General features: G+C 46.6%; 1 protein-coding gene across 1 annotated transcript in view; it reads right to left on the minus strand.

Moving 5' to 3' along the window:
* The window catches only part of LOC123747506 (calpain-9-like), a gene marked incomplete in the record, with an annotated part of 284,505 nt that overhangs the window by 2,704 nt on the left and 258,629 nt on the right, over window positions 1–23,172 (minus strand). Inside the window, 7 exon segments of the mRNA XM_069338411.1 lie at window positions 521–732; window positions 6,000–6,172; window positions 10,303–10,431; window positions 12,253–12,368; window positions 13,101–13,275; window positions 14,293–14,433; window positions 17,428–17,609. Of these exon segments, the coding sequence (XP_069194512.1) occupies window positions 521–732; window positions 6,000–6,172; window positions 10,303–10,431; window positions 12,253–12,368; window positions 13,101–13,275; window positions 14,293–14,433; window positions 17,428–17,609 (1,128 nt within the window).

Genomic DNA, 23,172 nt, shown 5'->3' on the forward strand with positions numbered 1-23,172 from the left:
CAGGGATGAACAGTTACGGTGTTAATCCATAACTCCATAACACACACTATCCACTCAAGAGTTTTGTTACAGAGGGAGTTGGTGTATCGTGTGTGTGTGTGTGTGTGTGTGTGTGTGTGTGTGTGTGTGTGGGTGTGTGGGTGTGTGGGTGTGTGTGTGTGTCTGCGCGCGCGCGTCTTCGTCGACACCCAGGACGAAGTGTTTGCCATGGTTCTTACAGAATACAAAGAAGAGCTTTGTGAGCCCTTGTCCAACTTATTCAATAAATCATTAGTCGGGCAGAGTACAAGAGTCTTGGAGGGTTGCTAACGTGGTACCAATAATTAAGAAAGGAGACAGATCACTTGCGTTGACTATCGGCCAATTAGCTTAACGTCTATTTTGGGAAAATTGCGTTAATTAATAAAATCCACTTGTCTATATCTTGAAACAAACAGATCAATAATTGATTCACAACATGATTTGTGGAAGAAGTTATCAGATAACATAATAGACATCAAGGGGGGAGGGATATACTCACGTGTTCGGTGACGAAGGCGGTGGTGAGCCGCGTGACGTTGGGGGGAATCTCGTAGACAGCGAAGCCGATGGGGTGAAGGTTGTGACGCTTCTTGTTGTCGTCGGGGGAGAGGAAGGTGTGGTAGTGCTGGGTGACGGAGACGACCACGTGACACTTGGACACTCCCGCCCGCGGGATCTGCACGTGGAACTGCGGGTTCATCGCTGTCGTCTCTGTCAGGGCGAGCACAGGTCTTCCTCAGAGCTTACCAACACCTTATAATGCCTGGGATTAGTGGTTGTTCTGTGTGTTTTGAGCCATCAACATGTTGGCCGTCTATCAACACCATCACGCCAGTAACGACCAATCAGTCCTGGACTGTCTCCCATGAGCGACACTCAACAAACATGATATAATAACATGATAGCATTGTGTTGCTTGCAACTTGCAACATTCAGGAATAATTACCCGTTGTTGGGGACATGTCAATACTTGGCTACTCCACATTCCCCCTACACCAGTCTTCCCCAGGATGCACTTCTTTAACTCCCGGGTACTAGCTACATGGTATTTTGGTACTAGGTTAACAGAGGCGTCAGGTAAAAAAAAAAAGTGCCTAAGTTTCTCTGCAGCCCTTGGATTGAACTCGAGTCGCTGGGTTGTGAGCTGAGGGCATAGACCACTATGCTACAGCTCCAATCTTAATGAATAACAAAATTAAAAAATCTGGGAAGGCGGACTATAAAGAGAAGCTTAGATCTAGCAATATGAGAGTGAGTGAGAGAGATGGTGAGAGTAGTGAAAGTGAGAGCGCGAGCGAGAAAAAGGCGCGCGCGCGATGAATAAGTATGCAATCCAGGATAATATGTTCCCCTGTCCTAGATTGCTTGAGTCCATCATTAACCATAATTTTGGACAAAGTGGGGAACCATGCAGGAAGGCTCATCTCTGGTCTTGACCAAGTCTGGTGGGAAGGGTCTCATCATCGTAACCTCCAATACCATTGTAATGTTGGACTTGTTGTTATGTATAAGGCCAACATTCTCAAAGTTCCGCACCTGGACCAACTTCATGGACAACCAATAGTTAGCACCCGTGACACAAGGCTATCGGCCATCAACAGGCTAATACACATTAGATGAGGTGAAGCGATCACATGAAGGCTCTGGCACACAGCTGGCTACTGGTTCATCCTGTTCCTTATATGTTACTTAGATTTAAATAGGTTATTTATTATGATTAAATAATCTCGCTAAGTAAATGAGTGTCTAGGGACTGGCTTCAGATGAGCTGAGGTGCGATAACAGATTCTGATTGCAGCTTCACTAGATAATCAAAGTGATATCTTAATGAACCAGAGTTTTGGTTAATAAAGTGTGTGTGTGTGTACTCATCTATTTGTGCTCACCTATTTGTGCTTGCGGGGGTTGAGCTTTGGCTCTTTGGTCCCGCCTCTCAACTGTCAATCAACTGTTTCTACTACTACTACTATTTTTTTTCTCTCTCTCTTTCTCCCCCCCCCCCCCCCCCCCCCCCCCCACACACACCCACATGGGTTCAGGGAGGGAAAATCTTTCCTTACAGGCTTTATAGAATTCTACGATCAGGTGACAAAGATTAATCAAGAAAGAGAAGGATGGGCGGACTGCATTTTATTGGACTGTCGGAAAGCCTTTGACACAGTACCCCATAAAAGGTTGATGCATAAGCTGGAGAAACAGGCAGGAGTAACTGGTAGAGCGCTCCAGTGGATAAGGGAGTACCTAAACAATAGGAAGCAGAGAGTTATAGTGAGGGGTGAGACCTCAGAATGGCGTGAAGTCACCAGTGGAGTCCCACAGGGCTCTGTACTTGGACCTATCCTGTTTCTGATATACGTAAATGATCTCCCAGAGGGTATAGACTCATTCCTCTCAATGTTTGCTGACGACGCCAAAATTATGAGAAGGATTAAGACAGAGTAGGACAGCTTGAGGCTTCAAGAAGACCTGGACAAGCTGCAGGAATGGTCGAACAAATGGATGTTAGAGTTTAACCCAAGCAAATGTAATGTAATGAAGATAGGGGTAGGAAGCAGGAGACCAGATACAAGGTATCATTTGGGAGATGAAATACTTCAAGAATTAAGAGAGAGGAAGACCTGGGGGTTGATATCACGCTAGACCTGTCCCCTGAAGCTCATATCAAGAGGATAACAGCAGCAGCATATGCCAGGTTGGCTAACATAAGAACGGCCTTTAGAAACTTGTGTAAGGAATCTTTCAGAACATTATATACCACATATGTCAGACCAATCCTGAAGTATGCGGCTCCAGCATGGAGTCCATATCTAGTCAAGCATAAGACTAAACTGGAAAAGGTTCAAAGGTTTGCCACCAGACTAGTACCCGAGCTGAGAGGTATGAGCTACGAGGAGAGACTACGGGAATTAAACCTCACTTCGTTGGAAGACAGAAGAGTTAGGGGGGACATGATCACCACATTCAAGATTCTCAAGGGAATCGACAGGGTTGATAAAGACAGGCTGTTTAACACAAGGGGCACACGCACTAGGGGACACAGGTGGAAACTGAGTGCCCAAATGAGCCACAGAGATATTAGAAAGAACTTTTTTAGTGTCAGAGTGGTTGACAAATGGAATGCATTAGGAAGTGATGTGGTGGAGGCTGACTCCATACACAGTTTCAAGTGTAGATATGATAGAGCCCAATAGGCTCAGGAACCTGTACACCTGTTGATTGACAGTTGAGAGGCGGGACCAAAGAGCCAGAGCTCAACCCCCGCAAGCACAACTAGGTGAGTACACACACACACACACACACACACACACACACACACACACACACACACACACCAGGAAGCAGCCTGTGACAGCTGACTAACTCCCAGGTACCTATTTACTGCTAGGTAACAGGCGCATAGGGTGAAAGAAACTCTGCCCATCGTTTCTCGCCGGCGCCCGGGATCGAACCCGGGACCACAGGATCACGTGTCCAGCGTGCTGTCCGCTCGGCCACCGGCTTCCCGTGTGTGTGTGTGTACTCACCTAATTGTGCTTGCAGGGGCTGAGCTCTGGCTCTTTGGTCCAGCCTCTCAACTGTCAATCAACTGGTGTACAGATTCCTGAGCCTATTGGGCTCTATCATATCTACACTTGAAACTGTGTATGGAGTCAGCCTCCACCACATCACTTCCTAATGCATTCCATTTGTCAACCACTCTGACACTAAAAAAGTTCTTTCTAATATCTCTGTGGCTCATTTGGGCACTCAGTTTCCACCTGTGTCCCCTTGTGCGTGTTCCCCTTGTGTTAAATAGACTGTCTTTATCTACCCTATCAATCCCCTTCAGAATCTTGAATGTGGTGATCATGTCCCCCCTAACTCTTCTGTCTTCCAGCGAAGTGAGGTTTAATTCCCGTAGTCTCTCCTCGTAGCTCATACCTCTCAGCTCGGGTACTAGTCTGGTGGCAAACCTTTGAACCTTTTCCAGTTTAGTCTTATCCTTGACTAGATATGGACTCCATGCTGGGGCTGCATACTCCAGGATTGGCCTGACATATGTGGTATACAAAGTTCTGAATGATTCTTTACACAAGTTTCTGAATGCCGTTCGTATGTTGGCCAGCCTGGCATATGCCGCTGATGTTATCCGCTTGATATGTGCTGCAGGAGACAGGTCTGGCGTGATATCAACCCCCCAAGTCTTTTTCCTTCTCTGACTCCTGAAGAATTTCCTCTCCCAGATGATACCTTGTATCTGGCCTCCTGCTCCCTACACCTATCTTCATTACATTACATTTGGTTGGGTTAAACTCTAACAACCATTTGTTCGACCATTCCTTCAGCTTGTCTAGGTCTTCTTGAAGCCTCAAACAGTCCTCTTCTGTTTTAATCCTTCTCATAATTTTAGCATCGTCCGCAAACATTGAGAGAAATGAATCGATACCCTCCGGGAGATCATTTACATATATCAGAAACAAGATAGGACCGAGTACAGAGCCCTGTGGGACTCCACTGGTGACTTCACGCCAATCGGAGGTCTCACCCCTCACCGTAACTCTCTGCTTCCTATTGCTTAGATACTCCCTTATCCACTGGAGCACCTTACCAGCTACACCTGCCTGTCTCTCCAGCTTATGTACCAGCCTCTTATGCGGTACTGTGTCAAAGGCTTTCCGACAATCCAAGAAAATGCAGTCCGCCCAGCCCTCTCTTTCTTGCTTAATCTGTGTCACCTTAATCTGTGTGTGTGTGTGTGTGTGTGTGTGTGTGTGTGTGTGTGTGTGTGTGTGTGTGTGTGTGTGTGTGTGTGTGTGTGTGTGTGCGCGCGCGCGTGCGTGTGCGTGTGTGTGACCTTAACACCCTGGTGGGCGCGACGTAAATCACAAAGACCAACATTAATAACATTCCAGGTCGCAAACGCCAGATTTTTCAGATTGGAAAAGGTAATCCCCGCGTCCAGGTTTTCGTAATTAACGTGATGAATGCGGCTAATCCGCGTCATATGTAATTAAATCCACAGATTAGGTTCTTACCGGACTGCAGTCACTCGTTATGAAGAGCGAGCGAGGCGTATTCATCAATATGGGATCATCTACTCTTCTGTGTCGAGGCAGATATATATTAGGGCCGGGGGAATACCTGTGTTTTACCATTGCAAAACACAGATTTTGTATTTTGCTAAGGTGCTGTAACATGCACAGTAGCGTGAGCACCACTAGTGCTCAAGCACTCCGTCAAGTTGCCAAACCTTAACACTCAACACTTCCTTACAACACAACCAACACAAGTCACTCAAAATACGAACTTAATAAGTGGTGACATTTTGACGTGTTCTAGAGCCTTAGGTCCTGACTTGGTAAGCGTCCAGGGGCGAGGGTTCGTCAAGCCTTTACGAAGCCTGTACATCTTTCAACAATCATGGCGGCTTTGTTTGTCAAACAGTGTTTGTAAACTTCACAACCCGAGGTTATTATTGTTATAAACAACCTCGTAGAGCTTCGGAGCTCTTTCTGTTTAATTCATGGCTAAGTAAACAAAGCCGCCGTTATTAGGGAAAGATGCACAGGTTCCGTAGGGAAGGGAGGGAATTGTCGGGGAAAGCGCCAGGCCATTACGACTATATAGCACTGGCAAGAGGTTAGGATAAGGATTAGGGATGGGACGGGACGGGGGGGGGGGTGGACTAATGGTGTCCAACCACTTGGACGGTCGGGAATTGAGCGCCGACTTGCATGAAGCGAGACCGTCTCTCTACCGTCCAGCCCAAGTGGTTAGACGAGCATGTTTGGTGTGTGGTTGTGTGATTGGTTCGTGAGTCCTGGTCTGGGTGATCGGGTGTCAACAACATTCTCCTCGTCCATCCAATCTTCCTCGTAAGCAAGGGAATGTCCTTCTTATTAGCCTTCCCTCCATCCCTCCAATGACTAACCACTGCCTCCCTCCCTCCCTCTTCCCTCCCTCCCTCTTCCCTGCACTGCCTCCCTCCCTCCACTGACCTGTGTGATGGGGGCCCCCGCCGGCGTTGTAGCCAGCCCTCCAGCGCCGCCTGGCCAAGACGGCCCTCCAGGGCTTCTTGGAGTGGAGTGCGGGCTCGTTCATCCAGTCGTCAGGACCCACGTGCACCAGGTCCAGGTGCGTGAAGTGCCGCGCGAAGTCCTCGAACGCCATCCTGAGGGTGTAGAGTTACGGGGTGTAGGCATCACCATTCTCACGGTGTAGGGTATGGTGATGGCATCACCATTCTCACGGTGTAAGGTATGGTGATGGCATCACCATTCTCACGGTGTAAGGTATGGTGATGGCATCACCATTGTCACGGTGTAAGGTATGGTGATGGCGTCACCATCCTCCACGCACCATACACGTCGTGTACTCGCAGTGTTGTGCTTGCGGGGGTTGAGCTGTGGCTCTTTGGTCCCGCTTCTCACTGTCTATACACCCTTGTCTGGTGCCATGGGTGTTAACACCGTGTGGTGGCTAGTGTTTCTTACATTGTTTGTCACCATTTAACTCCTTCACAAATGACAATGTTCTTATGTGTACAAGGGGATGAATGGGCATAACAAAGGGGTTATTAATAGGGGTATTAAAAGTATCAACACAAGACAGAACATAAAACAATGGCTATAAATTGGATAACTTTAGATTTAGGAAAGACCTAGGTAAATACTGGTTCGGCAACAGGGTTTAACGAACAGACAACGAACTACTTGTTAACTATTGCGGGGCTCTTGCTGAATCACCTCGAACAGTAAAAATAGTATTATATTTTCACAGATGAAAACCTGAAATTGGTGTGTTTATAAGTTAAAACTGTTAATTAAATGTTTAATTGCAGTAATTATCGTGATTATTTTAACTAGTTGAAGCTTTGTGCTCCCTGTTAGTTAACATGTTTTGTTCCTGTAAACCGCCGAGCAATTATCTGATAATCCTGTTTGATTCAGGAAAGGTAAAGGCAATTATTATGACGTCCGGATTACCGGGATTATTCGCGAATAATTTAGACAGCAAAACATGGGAGACAAACATGGAGGGGAGGGGGGGGGGGACGCCCCCTCCCACCTACACCTACATTAGGCCCAGTGTAGATGTAACGATGGAGGGAGCTCTAGCTCCCCCTCTCCCTCCCTCCCTGCCTCTCTCTCCGTCTCGTGGTGGTCACCTTCAGCAGACCTGGCCTAGTTAAACAAGCTTATGGCCATAATGGAACACCTTATTGTGTAATGTCAGGTGTTGTATATGAGGGTAGAGGTTAGTGTGAGGGTTAATGTCGAGGGTAGAGGTTAGTGTGAGGGTTAATGTCGAGGGTAGAGGTTAGTGTGAGGGTTAATGTCGAGGGTAGAGGTTAGTGTGAGGGTTAATGTCGAGGGTAGAGGTTAGTGTGAGGGTTAATGTCGAGGGTAGAGGTTAGTGTGAGGGTCAATGTCGAGGGTAGAGGTTAGTGTGAGGGTTAATGTCGAGGGTAGAGGTTAGTGTGAGGGTTAATGTCGAGGGTAGAGGTTAGTGTGAGGGTTAATGTCGAGGGTAGAGGTTAGTGTGAGGGTTAATGTCGAGGGTAGAGGTTAGTGTGAGGGTCAATGTCGAGGGTAGAGGTTAGTGTGAGGGTTAATGTCGAGGGTAGAGGTTAGTGTGAGGGTTAATGTCGAGGGTAGAGGTTAGTGTGAGGGTTAATGTCGAGGGTAGAGGTTAGTGTGAGGGTTAATGTCGAGGGTAGTGGTTAGTGTGAGGGTTAATGTCGAGGGTAGAGGTTAGTGTGAGGGTTAATGTCGAGGGTAGAGGTTAGTGTGAGGGTTAATGTCGAGGGTAGAGGTTAGTGTGAGGGTTAATGTCGAGGGTAAAGGTTAGTGTGAGGGTTAATGTCGAGGGTAGAGGTTAGTGTGAGGGTTAATGTCGAGGGTAGAGGTTAGTGTGAGGGTTAATGTCGAGGGTAGTGGTTAGTGTGAGGGGGGGTTAAAGGCATTGTAGACCACTACCCTCGGCATTAACCCTTCACATTAACCACTACCCTCGGCATTAACCACTACTCTTGGCATTAACCCTTTACATTAACACTACCCTCGGCATTAACCCTTCACATTAACCACTACCCTCGGCATTAACCACTACTCTTGGCATTAACCCTTTACATTAACACTACCCTCGGCATTAACCCTTCACATTAACCACTACCCTCGGCATTAACCACTACTCTTGGCATTAACCCTTTACATTAACACTACCCTCGGCATTAACCCTTCACATTAACCACTACCCTCGGCATTAACCCTTCACATTAACCACTACCCTCGGCATTAACCCTTCACATTAACCACTATTCTTGGCATTAACCCTTTACATTAACACTACCCTCGGCATTAACCTTTCACATTAACCACTACCCTCGGCATTAACCACTATTGGCATTAACCCTTTACATTAACACTACCCTCGGCATTAACCCTTCACATTAACCACTACCCTCGGCATTAACCACTACTCTTGGCATTAACCATTTACATTAACACTACCCTCGGCATTAACCCTTCACATTAACCACTACCCTCGGCATTAACCCTTCACATTAACCACTAACCTCGGCATTAACCCTTTACATTAACACTACCCTCGGCATTAACCCTTCACATTAACCACTAACCTCGGCATTAACCACTACCCTCGGCATTAACCCTTCACATTAACCACTACCCTCGGCATTAACCCTTTACATTAACACTACCCTCGGCATTAACCACTACTCTTGGCATTAACCCTTTACATTAACACTACCCTCGGCATTAACCCTTCACATTAACCACTACCCTCGGCATTAACCCTTCACATTAACCACTACCCTCGGCATTAACCACTACTCTTGGCATGAACCCTTTACATTAACACTACCCTCGGCATTAACCCTTCACATTAACCACTACCCTCGGCATTAACCCTTCACATTAACCACTAACCTCGGCATTAACCCTTTACATTAACACTACCCTCGGCATTAACCCTTCACATTAACCACTAACCTCGGCATTAACCCTTTACATTAACACTACCCTCGGCATTAACCCTTCACATTAACCACTACCCTCGGCATTAACCCTTCACATTAACCACTACCCTCGGCATTAACCACTACTCTTGGCATTAACCCTTTACATTAACACTACCCTCGGCATTAACCCTTCACATTAACCACTACCCTTGGCATTAACCACTACCCTCGGCAAGGGTAGTGGATAATGTGAAGGGATAATGTCGAAGGGTAGTGGTTAATGCCGAGGGTAGTAGTTAATATGTGAAGGGTTAATGCCAAGGGTAGTAGTTAATGCCGAGGGTAGTGGTTAATGTGAAGGGTTACTGCCGAGGGTCCATTGCCTTCCCACTTCACCCCCCCCCCTCCCTCCCCCCACCTACCCCCCCCCCCCCTCCCCTCCCACCATTAAGTTAAGGCAACATTGCCCTAAACATCAGCTTAGTTTACCACAAGTTACTCAACTTTACTCCTTCAACTTAGTCTTTTTATTATTATTAACTTTGACCCAAGTTCAGTAACTTCTTAAACAGATGAAGGTCAAAGTTTTTAGTCAGTGTCAAAGTTTTCTCTTATTATTAGTTATTATTAAATTTACTTTTATTATTCCTCATCGTACTATCATTGTAAAGTGTACTATAGTCACAGTAAATAGTACTATTAATGTTGTAAAGTGTACTATAGTCACAGTAAATAGTACTATTAATGTTGTAAAGTGTACTATTATTACTGTAAATTGTAACACTGTAAATGTGACTATGATAATTGTATATTGTAAATTCTTGTAATACTGTCAGTAGAGGTAGAATATTAGGAGTTAGTAGAGAAAGTAGTTACGACTAGCCAGCCACCTGGTCACACACCTGGCCACCCACCTGGCGACCCACCTGGCGACCCACCTGGCCACACACCTGGCCACACACACCTGGCCACATACCTGGCCACACACACCTGGCCACACACACCTGGCCACACACCTGGTTACCACCTGGCCACACACCTGGCCACCCACCTGGCCACCCACCTGGCCACCCACCTGGCCACACACCTGGCCACACACCTGGCCACACACCTGGTCACCACCCGGCCACACACCTGGCCTCACACCTGGTCACCACCTGGCCACTCACCTGGCCACACACCTGGCCACACACCTGGTCACCACCCGGCCACCCACCTGGCCACCCACCTGGCCACACACCTGGCCACACACCTGGCCACACACCTGGCCACACACCTGGTCACCACCCAGCCACACACCTGGCCACACAGCTACTCACCAGAACTCTCCATCATTCTTGACCCTGACAGAGAGAAGGACCTTATCCCTCTCTGAGAGGGAGTCCCACTCCCAGGACCTCTCACTCCAGGGGCCACTCCACTCCCCTCTTCCCCACGGGTTCCTCAGTCTGCAACACAAACCATCATTCAATACAATAAGTTCAAATATAACAAACTCAATGAGTGATAATGCAAAGGTCTAGATAATATATAACAATGTGCTATATAATACAATCAAATACAGCATAATACAATCAAATACAGCATAATACCATCAAATCTTGTAGCCTACTCAGACATATCAGGATAAAAATCCAAACTTGTACTCACCTAATTGTGCTTGCGGGGGTTGAGCTTTGGCTCTTTGGTCCCGCCTCTCAACTGTCAATCAATTGTGTATTTGTGTAAATGCCTTACATGTCAACGTCTAATGTGATTATACATTGAGATATAAATCTTGTCCCTCACCACTCAGACCTTGACACTCAGAGTGTCAAACACTTGGTGTAAATTCCTTACATCAATTTCACAAATACACAAGTGTGGGTTTTTATCCTATCAAATAATACATCCTATATCCTATTTATCCTATAATACAATAAAATACAGTATAATACTAGCGAATTATAAGCTCTTCGTGGCCCACACACTATGCAGAATCCTAACAGTTAAACTGGGAGTTGACTTCATCCTAGCTCCGTCCAGGAGGGAGTTGACTTCATCCTAGCTCCGTCCAGGAGGGAGTTGACTTCATCCTAGCTCCATCCAGGAGGGAGTTGACTTCATCCTAGCTCAGTCCAGGAGGGAGTTGACTTCATCCTAGCTCAGTCCAGGAGGGAGTTGACTTCATCCTAGCTCAGTCCAGGAGGGAGTTGACTTCATCCTAGCTCAGTCCAGGAGGGAGTTGACTTCATCCTAGCTCAGTCCAGGAGGGAGTTGACTTCATCCTAGCTCCGTCCAGGAGGGAGTTGACTTCATCCTAGCTCAGTCCAGGAGGGAGTTGACTTTATCCTAGATCAGTCCAGGAGGGAGTTGACTTCATCCTAGCTCAGTCCAGGAGGGAGTTGACTTCATCCTAGCTCAGTCCAGGAGGGAGTTGACTTCATCCTAGCTCCGTCCAGGGGGGAGTTGACTTCATCCTAGCTCAGTCCAGGAGGGAGTTGACTTCATCCTAGCTCCGTCCAGGAGGGAGTTGACTTCATCCTAGCTCCGTCCAGGAGGGAGTTGACTTCATCCTAGCTCAGTCCAGGAGGGAGTTGACTTCATCCTAGCTCCGTCCAGGAGGGAGTTGACTTCATCCTAGCTCAGTCCAGGAGGGAGTTGACTTCATCCTAGCTCAGTCCAGGAGGGAGTTGACTTCATCCTAGCTCAGTCCAGGAGGGAGTTGACTTCATCCTAGCTCCGTCCAGGAGGGAGTTGACTTCATCCTAGCTCCGTCCAGGAGGGAGTTGACTTCATCCTAGCTCCGTCCAGGAGGGAGTTGACTTCATCCTAGCTCCGTCCAGGAGGGAGTTGACTTCATCCTAGCTCAGTCCAGGAGGGAGTTGACTTCATCCTAGCTCAATCCACGAGGGAGTTGACTTCATCCTAGCTCAGTCCAGGAGGGAGTTGACTTCATCCTAGCTCAGTCCAGTAGGGAGTTAAGTGTTAAGTTAAGGTCATATGCTGTTATGTATATGTATGGTTATAAGTGACCTCTGTGCACTTAAGTAGCGTTGTGGTGTTGGGTCCCAGGAGCTACAGTTGCTTCATCTACACCATAAAAGGACTATAGTTTTGTCTAACGAGACGTACGAACCCAAGCAACCCACCTAACCTAACCCGATGCATATAAAGCGTAAACATTTGGTTGGTTTAATGAACACCAATTACCGGACTGGGCGATACGGTTTATAAAGCGAGGTATTAGGTGAGAGGAAGAGTATTAGGTGTGTAGTGAGGAGACGTACCTGACGAGGGGCGTCTCCCCCAGCTTGCTCCTGACCCTGGCCAGGCCGGTGACGCTGTAGGCGTGGTGAGTCACCAAGCCGTTCCTTAGTCTCAGGTTCCTCTTGGTGTCCTTCTCCTGCACCAGGCCCACGCACGTTCATTAGTTAGGTAATGTGTTAGGACAGGTGTGGAGGGCAGGTGTGGAGGACAGGTGGCACCACCAGGTGACACCACCAGGTGACACCACCAGGTGACACCACCAGGCGACACCACCAGGCGACACCACCAGGCGACACCACCAGGCGACACCACCAGGCGACACCACCAGGTGGCACCACTAGGTGACACCACCAGGTGACACCACCAGGTGACACCATCAAAATTGTCCTTTACACCAAATATATAAAATACATATTTTTCCCTTGATACTTGAGCCTTTCATCTTCGCTGGCGGCTAATATTCTGCAGGCACTAGTTAGTCTTATTGAGGCGAAAAAGCTTTATGAAAGCTTAGATGAACAGGTGAGAAGAATAATCATAAAGAAAATGGGGGAATTCAAAAAATTTCTGAACACAAAATTGGAATCAAACCAATGGATACTAATTAGATTAATTTAGATTCAGGAAAGACCTGGGTAAATACTGGTACGCAAACTGGGTTGTTGATCAATGGAACAAATTTCTGGGATTGGACACAGGAGAGTTTGGTTGGATATTAGAGGCAGCTGCCTCCTAGGGTATAGATATTATATGAGAGGAATGAAGTATGTAATTTGAAGTCTACAACAACAACATTGGGAACAGAATAATAATAGTTGTTAACCGAAGCATAAAGTAAGGAGAGTGAAGTAAGTTGATGAAGACATACGAGGTTGATGGAGGCGACGAGGAGTGTAGAGCGAGGTACGGCAGAGTTGAGGACCTGGTAGGTGAGGAACTTGTCCTGCATGGTGAGGCTGAAGCTCTGAACGATGCCTCCCGTCAGGTCCTGGAGCGCCCTGGTGGTGAAGCCCTCCTGCAGGCACTCGTAGCTGCCATACAACCTGCCGGAGGCTCTCCTCTTAGTGCTCACCTCAACTGTTATTACCTCTCATGTCACTCTCACTCACTCCTCATACTGGCCATAAACTGTCACTCACTCCTCATACTGGCCATAAACTATCACTCACTCCTCATACTGGCCATAAACTGTCACTCCTCATACTGGCCATAAACTGTCACTCACTCCTCATACTGGCCATAAACTGTCACTCACTCCTCATACTGGCCATAAACTGTCACTCACTCCTCATACTGGCCATAAACTGTCACTCACTCCTCATACTGGCCATAAACTATCACTCCTCATACTGGCCATAAACTGTCACTCACTCCTCATACTGGCCATAAACTGTCACTCTTACTCCTCATACTGGCCATAAACTGTCACTCATACTCCTCATACTGGCCATAAACTGTCACTCTTACTCCTCATACTGGCCATAAACTGTCACTCACTCCTCATACTGGCCATAAACTGTCACTCTTACTCCTCATACTGGCCATAAACTGTCACTCACTCCTCATACTGGCCATAAACTGTCACTCTTACTCCTCATACTGGCCATAAACTGTCACTCCTCATACTGGCCATAAACTGTCACTCTTACTCACTCCTCATACTGGCCATAAACTATCACTCACTCCTCATACTGGCCATAAACTGTCACTCTTACTCACTCCTCATACTGGCCATAAACTATCACTCACTCCTCATACTGGCCATAAACTGTCACTCCTCATACTGGCCATAAACTATCACTCACTCCTCATACTGGCCATAAACTGTCACTCACTCCTCATACTGGCCATAAACTGTCACTCACTCCTCATACTGGCCATAAACTGTCACTCCTCATACTGGCCATAAACTGTCACTCACTCCTCATACTGGCCATAAACTGTCACTCTCACTCCTCATACGGGCCATAAACTGTCACTCACTCCTCATACTGGCCATAAACTGTCACTCACTCCTCATACTGGCCATAAACTGCCACCACGCATACAGTGCCACTCACTTAGCATAGGCCTTCTCAAGAAGGGCGGCCCAGAACTCCGAGGGGTCGGTGGAGTGGAGGTAAACAAGGCGGCCCTTGAAGGTGGGCAACCGGTCGTCAATAACCACCTCCACCCACTCTCCGAAGTGCCAGAACCGGAACCTGTCAGGGTGAGCAAGATGATTAAGGTCAGATGAGAGTGCCAAGCATCCAGAGTATGACAACATGAACGTACCTAAAGGAGCAGGGGGGGGGGACATGAGTAAACAAAGGTGAGTAGAATGGGGAAGCCAGTAGGGTGAGTAAGGTGCCATAGTGTTGGCACTGAGGGCCAGACAAGATGTGAGGGCGCCGCTGTGTATCTGGGCCACGCCGCTCACAGGGAGACGCTGCCAACGCTCAAAAGACAGAATATAAAAATCGAGTGGAAAAAGGGGAGTTGAAGAGGAATAGGCGGGAGGAGAGAGAGAGAGAGGTGAAGATAGGAACGGTGAGGAGGAGAGAGAGAGGTGAAGATAGGAACGGTGAGGAGGAGGAGAGAGAGAGAGAGGTGAAGATAGGAACGGTGAGGAGAGAGAGAGAGGTGAAGATAGGAACGGTGAGGAGGAGAGAGAGAGAGGTGAAGATAGGAACGGTGAGGAGGAGAGAGAGAGAGAGGTGAAGATAGGAACGGTGAGGAGGAGAGAGAGAGGTGAAGATAGGAACGGTGAGGAGAGAGAGAGAGAGAGGTGAAGATAGGAACGGTGAGGAGAGAGAGAGAGAGAGGTGAAGATAGGAACGGTGAGGAGAGAGAGAGAGAGAGGTGAAGATAGGAACGGTGAGGAGGAGAGAGAGAGAGAGGTGAAGATAGGAACGGTGAGGAGGAGAGAGAGAGAGAACGTGAAGATAGGAACGGTGAGGAGGACCGTAGGAGTGTGGGTCTCAGGGATGGGGAGTGTAACACCAAAGGAAGAATGAATACCAGAGGTCTCAAATGTGGAGTATGTCACTGCTGTAGGAATCATTAAGCACCTGAGTGTTCACTGACGAAACCTGTACATCTTCCTTCAATTCTAGCACCTTAGTCTGTATTAAACAGTTTACGAGCTGGGAAACTCTACGAGGTCAATCACGACCCAAGGATATTGTCGTTACAGACAACCTCGTAGTGCTTAGGAGCTCGTAAACTGTTTAGTAAATACAAACTATGCAGCCATGATTGAGGAGAGATGTACAGGTTCCGTAAGTGGACATTTAAATGATAAATCCAGGCGTTAGTTGCCATACAAACTCTCATTCAGTAGGTCTAAAATGGTGTACAGTGCCACATTCAATATAAATAATAAATGTAGGGTTCCTGGCCCACTGCACAATCAACTATGTCAATATTTCACTGAATCTGACATAATGGAAGACACCCAAACAGTGAATGGTGACTGTGCCGCCCTGTGGTGGTCACTGTACCGCCCTGTGGTGGTCACTGTACTGTGCCTCTCATCACTCGACCTGTGTGGCTGTGAAAAAAGGAAATTGTAATTAAATTTTTGTGTTAATTTCAATTAAAAAACTACATCATGTAGTAAGCTGTTACCTTCTGATACACACTAGACACTATTGAGTGATGTTTGATCCTCACTGTCCTGTGTGGCAGTGAAGATGAGCAGCACACTAACAGAAAGAGAGAGAGAGACATCCTGCCTTAGTTTGCATGCTTTAAATACCAAATAATTAATTAGGGTGGTGTCACCACTAGGAAAAATGTATTTTCCTTCCTACACGTATTTTCACGAGAGAGTGAGAAAGTGAGAAAAGACGCTTTGACGTGTTCCAAGACCATTCAGGAGAAGCTGTGTTGCCTCCGGGAGACTTTGCCTCTCTGGAGGTATTGATTACAGCACGAGAGAGAGAGAGAGAGAGAGAGAGAGAGAGAGAGAGAGAGAGAGAGAGAGAGAGAGAGAGAGAGAGGCAGAGAGAGAGAGAGAGAGGCAGAGAGAGAGAGAGAGGCAGAGAGAGAGAGAGAGGCAGAGAGAGAGAGAGAGGCAGAGAGAGAGAGAGAGGCAGAGAGAGAGAGGCAGAGGCAGAGAGAGAGAGGCAGAGGCAGAGGCAGAGGCAGAGAGAGAGGCAGAGAGAGAGGCAGAGAGAGAGGCAGAGAGAGAGGCAGAGAGAGAGGCAGAGGCAGAGGCATGTGACAGACGTATTGCCTCACAGCTAAACGACAGTGGAAGTTGAGAAACACTGAAACATCAGTTTGATGTCCTGAGGCATTTGACATACTGATCACTGTTTGACGACATGATTATGGACTGACCTGACCCCTGCTTGACACGACGCGACGACACCACCAACACAGTTACAAATCAGATTAACAACAGATTTAACAACGTAAAAGACGTCGCACAACACTGACCACAACCTTACACCGACACGTCTCCAATGACGACATCAATGAGTCCTAAATACTCATCCACCACTTGAGTAAGACTAAGAGGGACTTAATGTTACTCAGGTGGTGCTCGTTAACCATTAGTGAGCTTCTGGAAGCTTCACGTGCGTGTTCCAGGTTGTCAGAGGCTGGTACGTCATGAAATATATGCACCTCTTGAAAATATATCCGATTGTGGCATTTCTAAACGAAAGGAAGGGAGATTGAGGAGGAAAGCACTAAGGCAGCATGACTATACAGCTATATGAAAAGGATATGAGAGCAGGACAGGAGGCAGGATAGGGTTACTGGGTAAGGGACCCATCACCTTGGACTATAGGGAGGGGGGGGGGGATCGAACACCGGCCCTGCGCAAATAGCGAGGCCGTCGCTCAAGAGACCATCCCATGTGGATGGAATGGTCTGTAGTTCCTTCGGGATGGGCTGGAAACAGCAACAAAGTATAGGGTAATGCTGAGAAATAATACTAACTTCTTGTGGGTAGCATAAGACGTAAGGTTGTTGTTGACTAAACCACACACCACAAGATGGATAAACGACGACGTTTCGGTCCATCCTGGACCATTATCGTGTGTGATAATGGTCCAGGACGGACCGAAACGTGATCACATCTTATGGTGTGTGGTTTGGTCAACATGTTCATCACGTTATTGTGACTCATCGTCTGCACGTAAGATCAGCAGAAAGCAATAAATAGAAAGTAATATGCATTTTTTCCTGGAAGTCTTCCATACCTGAAGATGCCGCAGTAGGTGTGGTCGAAGGCCTGGTCCGGGGGCACCACGCGGTCCAGGAACTTGGGAGTGAGGGTGAGGGTGGAGACCGCCTGAACCAGCCAAGTGTCTCCTAGTTCTCCTTGCTCCACGTCGAACCTTGTCGCTCCGTCCGCGATGAACTTTGGTCTGGCGCAGATCTCCTGAGGGGGAGAGAAAGGTTCTTGTTGGTGTGGTTGTGCGGTGGTGAGGGACCTTCGTTAGTGTGTGTAGAGGCGCAGGTGGTAGTGTCTGATGTTTCTGGTAGTTCGTGTTAGTATCGTCCAACACCACAGTGGAGAGAGAGAGAGAGAGAGGGGTAGAGGGGGTGAGGAAAGTAACAATATGACCATAGGGCAGCAGTTGTAATTGCAACAATGCATGACCCTCTGTTAGTGGTATAGGGATCTAGAGTAATAATATCCTCATATATAGCAGATATCCTCAGTATGAATCATTAACAACTGTTCGCTACACTTTATTGTAAAGTGAGATGGTAGATTGTGCTGGTGTAGTTGATGTGGTGGTGGTTGGTAGTAGGTGTAGTGGTGGTAGATTGTGGTGGTGGTAGTTATTAGGTGTAGTGGTCGTAGATTGTGGTGGTGGTAGTTATTAGGTGTAGTGGTGGTAGATTGTGCTGGTGTAGTTGTGGTGGTGGTAGTTAGTAATGAAAATATAAAAACGGAAACCACGTACAAAACTCAGGCAAATCATAACATAGAACGAAAAGGCAATGTAAAGGATCTGGGTGTACTCATGTCGGAAGACCTTACCTTTAAAGAACACAATAAAGTAGCCGTCGCAACTGCAAGAAAAATGACAGGTTGGATAACAAGAACTTTTCACACTAGAGATGCTATACCGATGATGATACTTTTCAAAACGCTTGTGCTCTCTAGAGTGGAGTACTGCTGCACAATGACAGCCACTTTCAAAGATGGAGAAATTGCTGACCTGGAGAGCGTGCAGAGATCCTTTACTGCTAGAATCCACTCAGTAAAACATCTAAATTACTGGGACCGACTAAAGAGCCTAAAACTGTACTCCCTTGAGCGCAGGCGGGAGCGGTACATAATAATTTACACGTGGAAAATAGTAGAGGGGCTGGTCCCAAACCTGCACACAGAAATAACATCACATGAGACCAGAAGACATGGCAGGATGTGCAGAATACCCCCGTTGAAAAACAGAGGTGCAACAGGTACTCTGAGAGAGAACTCTATCAACATCAGAGGTCCGAGACTGTTCAACACGCTTCCGCTACACATAAGGGACATAACTGGCCGACCCCTCACAGTGTTCAAGAGAGAACTGGATAAGCACCTCCAAAGGATACCTGATCAACCAGGCTGTGACTCATACGTCAGGCTGCGAGCAGCCGCGTCCAACAGCCTGGTTGATCAGTCCGGCAACCAGGAGGCCTGGTCGACGACCGGGCCGCGGGGACGCTAAGCCCCGGAAGCACCTCAAGGTAACCTCAAGGTGGTAGATTGTGCTGATGATGTAGTTGATGTGGTGGTGGTAGGTAGTAGGTGTAGTGGTGGTAGATTGTGGTGGTGGTGTAGTTGGTGTGGTGGTGGTAGGTGCGGTGGCAATTTAAGGTGTGGTGGTGAAAATGGAAGGGTGCAATAGAATTTGTGGTATTTGAGAATAACCCACTCTCCCAAAGCATTGCGAGCGCTTTAACCCGGGTTCGTATCCTGGCCGCCGGGGGAGGATTAACTGGGCGCCAAACCTTAACTGTACGCCTCAATTCACCAAGCAGTGATTGGCTACCTGGTTGTCAAACGGTTAGCGGGTCGTATTTTCTGATATACTATTGGGTAGCGCTTACCATCTATCTTGAGGTTATCTTGAGATGATTTCGGGGCTTTAGTGTCCCCGCGGCCCGGTCCTCGACCAGGCCTCCACCCCCAGGCAGCAGCCCGTGACAGCTAACACCAAGGTACCTATTTTACTGCTAGGTAACAGGGGCATAAGGTGAAAGAAACTCTGCCCATTGTTTCTTGCCGGCGCCCGGGATCGAACCCGTGACCACAGGATCACAAGTCAAGCGTGCTGTCCGCTCGGCCGACCGGCTCACCCATGAGCTGTGGGATGGGAAAGCTCTCAGCCTGTTCCTATACCCGCTTGTGTAAACATACATCATAATATATATATATATATATATGTCGTACCTAGTAGCCAGAACGCACTTCTCAGCCTACTATGCAAGGCCCGATTTGCCTAATAAGCCAAGTTTTCATGAATTAATTGTTTTTCGACTACCTAACCTATCCTAACTTTTTCGGCTACCTAACCTAACCTATAAAGATAGGTTAGGTTAGGTTAGGTAAGGTTGGTTAGGTTCGGTCATATATCTACGTTAATTTTAACTCCAATAAAAAAAAATTGACCTCATACATAATGAAATTGGTCGCTTTATCATTTCATAAGAAAAAAATTAGAGAAAATATATTAATTCAGGAAAACTTGGCTTATTAGGCAAATCGGGCTTTGCATAGTAGGCCAAAAAGTGCGTTCTGGCTACTAGGTACGACATATATATATATATATATATATATATATATATATATATATATATATATATATATATATATATATATATATATATATAAGTGAGAGTGAGAGTAGAATAAGACTATGATGCAGTACCGATAAGAATATTATTACTCACAGTGGACAGAATTCTCGCTTCTTTAAATACTTATAAATTACACATTAATAAAATATTTGAACGTCTGAATGAAATATTAATTAAAATTACGTATGTTTTCCTTGATTTAATTTTTAAAGTTTCCCGGTCAAGTCGACGCCAATCTCACAGATTTTTCATTATGTTTGAAAATGGTGGGTAATGTTGGAATGATATTTACCAGGAACTCACGAAGACATTAATGCTTTCTAATGAGGTTACTCCTGAAGGCTCATACTTATTCCATGACGCACGCATACACACCCACACGCACAAGTGCGCACGTACACTCCCCCCCCTCGCACACACACGTGCGCAAACGCGCAAGCCTTGGTATGGGTCCCAGCACTGATCCTTGAGGCACCCCGCTTGTTACCCGTGGCGTAGAGTGCCTCAAGGATTGGTGTTGGAACCCAAAATATTTCTCATTTATGTAAAATATCTTTACAGGAGCAGAGTCGTATATGCCGGTGGTTGCAGACGATGAAACATTAATGAGGAAAGTTGTACAGGTGAGTGTAAAATTTTCCAAGATGAAAGTTGTACAGGTGAGTGTAAAATTTTCCAAGATGAAAGTTGTACAGGTGAGTGTAAAATTTTCCAAGATGACAAACAAGTTTCTGAGAGAAATGGCTACTGGAGTTCAACACCAGCAAGTGTAAGATGATGGAAAGAAATGTAAACAGATGCCAGGAGACCAAAATGACTCGGGAGGTTCATTCAAATAGGATACTTCTAGAACATAAATAAGGAGCCATTTAGATCACTGGACCCTGCAAAGACAAGTGAGTACAGATAGGTGACTACACACATGCACGTGCGCATAGAAGACTCAGACAAGAATATGGGGAATACAGAGCTTGCAGGAATATCATACAAATTGTGACTGAATTATCCCCTCATATTGAGGGGAAAGCAACTAGTTAAAGGAAACTTCATTCACGGGCAAAATAACAGGGAATCAATGGGTCCGAGAGAGGAAAGAGTGACAAGGAGAGTAAAACTAGTAGGAGTTGCTTAAAGGAACATCGTAACACAAACACAACATGTTACGGAGGAAACAAAGACTGATCGACGCCGAGAATGTAAGGAAAGCCACGGGTAAGGACAACATCTCGCCATGCACCTTACTAGAAATGAAGGAAGTATCCAAGAAGGCACCAAGCCGGGAAGGCTATGTAACACCTTCAAATGTGTGGAATAATTAGAGGGCGCTAAAAGTGAAGGAACTACCTACAATTTGGAAATCAACAAATGTGATAGCTGTATGCATGTAAGGAGGGAGATAGGAGCCAGTAAACTATAGACCGGTATTCTCTAAGTATTCACCAAGTATTAAGTATTCCCTGTAAGATAACATCACTACCACCACACAACCACTACCCCCACCCAACCACTACCACCACACAACCACCACCCCACACAACCACCACCCCACACAACCACTACCCCACACAACCACCACCCCACACAACCACCACCCCACACAACCACCACCCCACACAACCACCACCCCACACAACCACCACCCCACAATCACTGTAATCAATCTTCGTATTAAAGATAATGGTGTCATACCGGACATCCTTATTAAATAAAGCCCCGAGCAAAATAGTGAAAAAGATTTAGGATCTTAGGTTATTGCTCTCACGCAGCGAGATAAAGTTTGGTTATGATGGCAATGTTTTCCATGGAAATGGTCTCAACACACCAACATTTTAATATTCAAAAAGATTAAATTTGAAACAGGAACTGTGGGGAAATTTTATTTGAAATTCTCCATTCATAGGCAGAGAGAGTGAGAATGGGAGAGAGAGTGAGAATGAGAGAGAGAGTGAGAATGAAAGAGAGAGTGAGAATGAGAGAGAGAGTGAGAATGAGAGAGAGTGAGAATGAGAGAGAGAGTGAGAATGAGAGAGAGAGTGAGAATGAGAGAGAGTGAGAATGAGTGAAAATGAGTGAGAGTGAGTGGGAATGAGTGAGAGTGGGAATGATTGAGTGGGAATGAGTGAGTGAGAATGAGTGAGTGAGAATGAGTGAGTGTTTGTGAAAATGAGTGAGAGGGTGTAACTAGTGTCAATAAGGTAGGCGGATACAAGAGAACGATTCACTTTGGTGATGAGTGATAACGAGGGTATATGCTTGGTATGAAATCTGGCTGTAATGACCATAACAACCATAGTTGACCACTTTAAGGTCACCTCTCACTCTCAACAGTAGCGGTTGCAAAACTGTGGACACACGACAGGTTCGTTTGCACACAAGGTATATATAATTTTGAGAATATATCATATAATAGTTTTGGATGGTCAATTGGTGATATTTAGCGCACTCTGATCATTCCGCACATTTGATGGTGCTACATAACCTTCCCGGCTTGGTGCCTTCTTTTGATAATTACTTACTTTGGATGGTCAACTAAAAATCACTAAGAACTATCGCCACCACAACTATTAACACTAAGGTTGATAATGGAAAATCGTATTTCTTATAATTAAAATTTTTACCACACACACACACACACACACACACACACACACACACACACACACACACACACACACACACACACACACTGTTTCACAGTGTGTGTGTGTGTGTGAAAAATAGTAGTAGTAGAAACAGTTGATTGACAGTTGAGAGGCGGGCCGAAAGAGCAGAGCTCAACCCCCGCACCCCCACAAGCACAACTAGGTGAGTACACACCACACACACTTCTCTCTCAGGAGCTTTAAGAGTTATTTATGCTGGCTCTTGATGGTCATCACCACTCCTTTACCAGGCGGCCGCCATGATGGAGGGGGAAGTGGGGGGGGGGTGAGGGGAAGTGAGGCGGGGAGGGGGGAGGGGAAGTGGGGCGGGGAGGGGGGGAGGGGGAGGGGAAGTGAGGCGGGGAGTGGTGAGGGGAAGTGAGGCGGGGAGACAAGAAAGGGAAAGACAGGATAAAAGCGAGAGAAAAAATATGAATAAAGAGAAAGTAAAAGAACTGTGTAAAAGGTGGGTAGTGGAGTGAGAGAGAGAGAGAGTGAGAG

The sequence above is a fragment of the Procambarus clarkii genome, chromosome 39 (assembly GCF_040958095.1).
Source record: "Procambarus clarkii isolate CNS0578487 chromosome 39, FALCON_Pclarkii_2.0, whole genome shotgun sequence".
Lineage (NCBI taxonomy): Eukaryota > Metazoa > Arthropoda > Malacostraca > Decapoda > Cambaridae > Procambarus > Procambarus clarkii.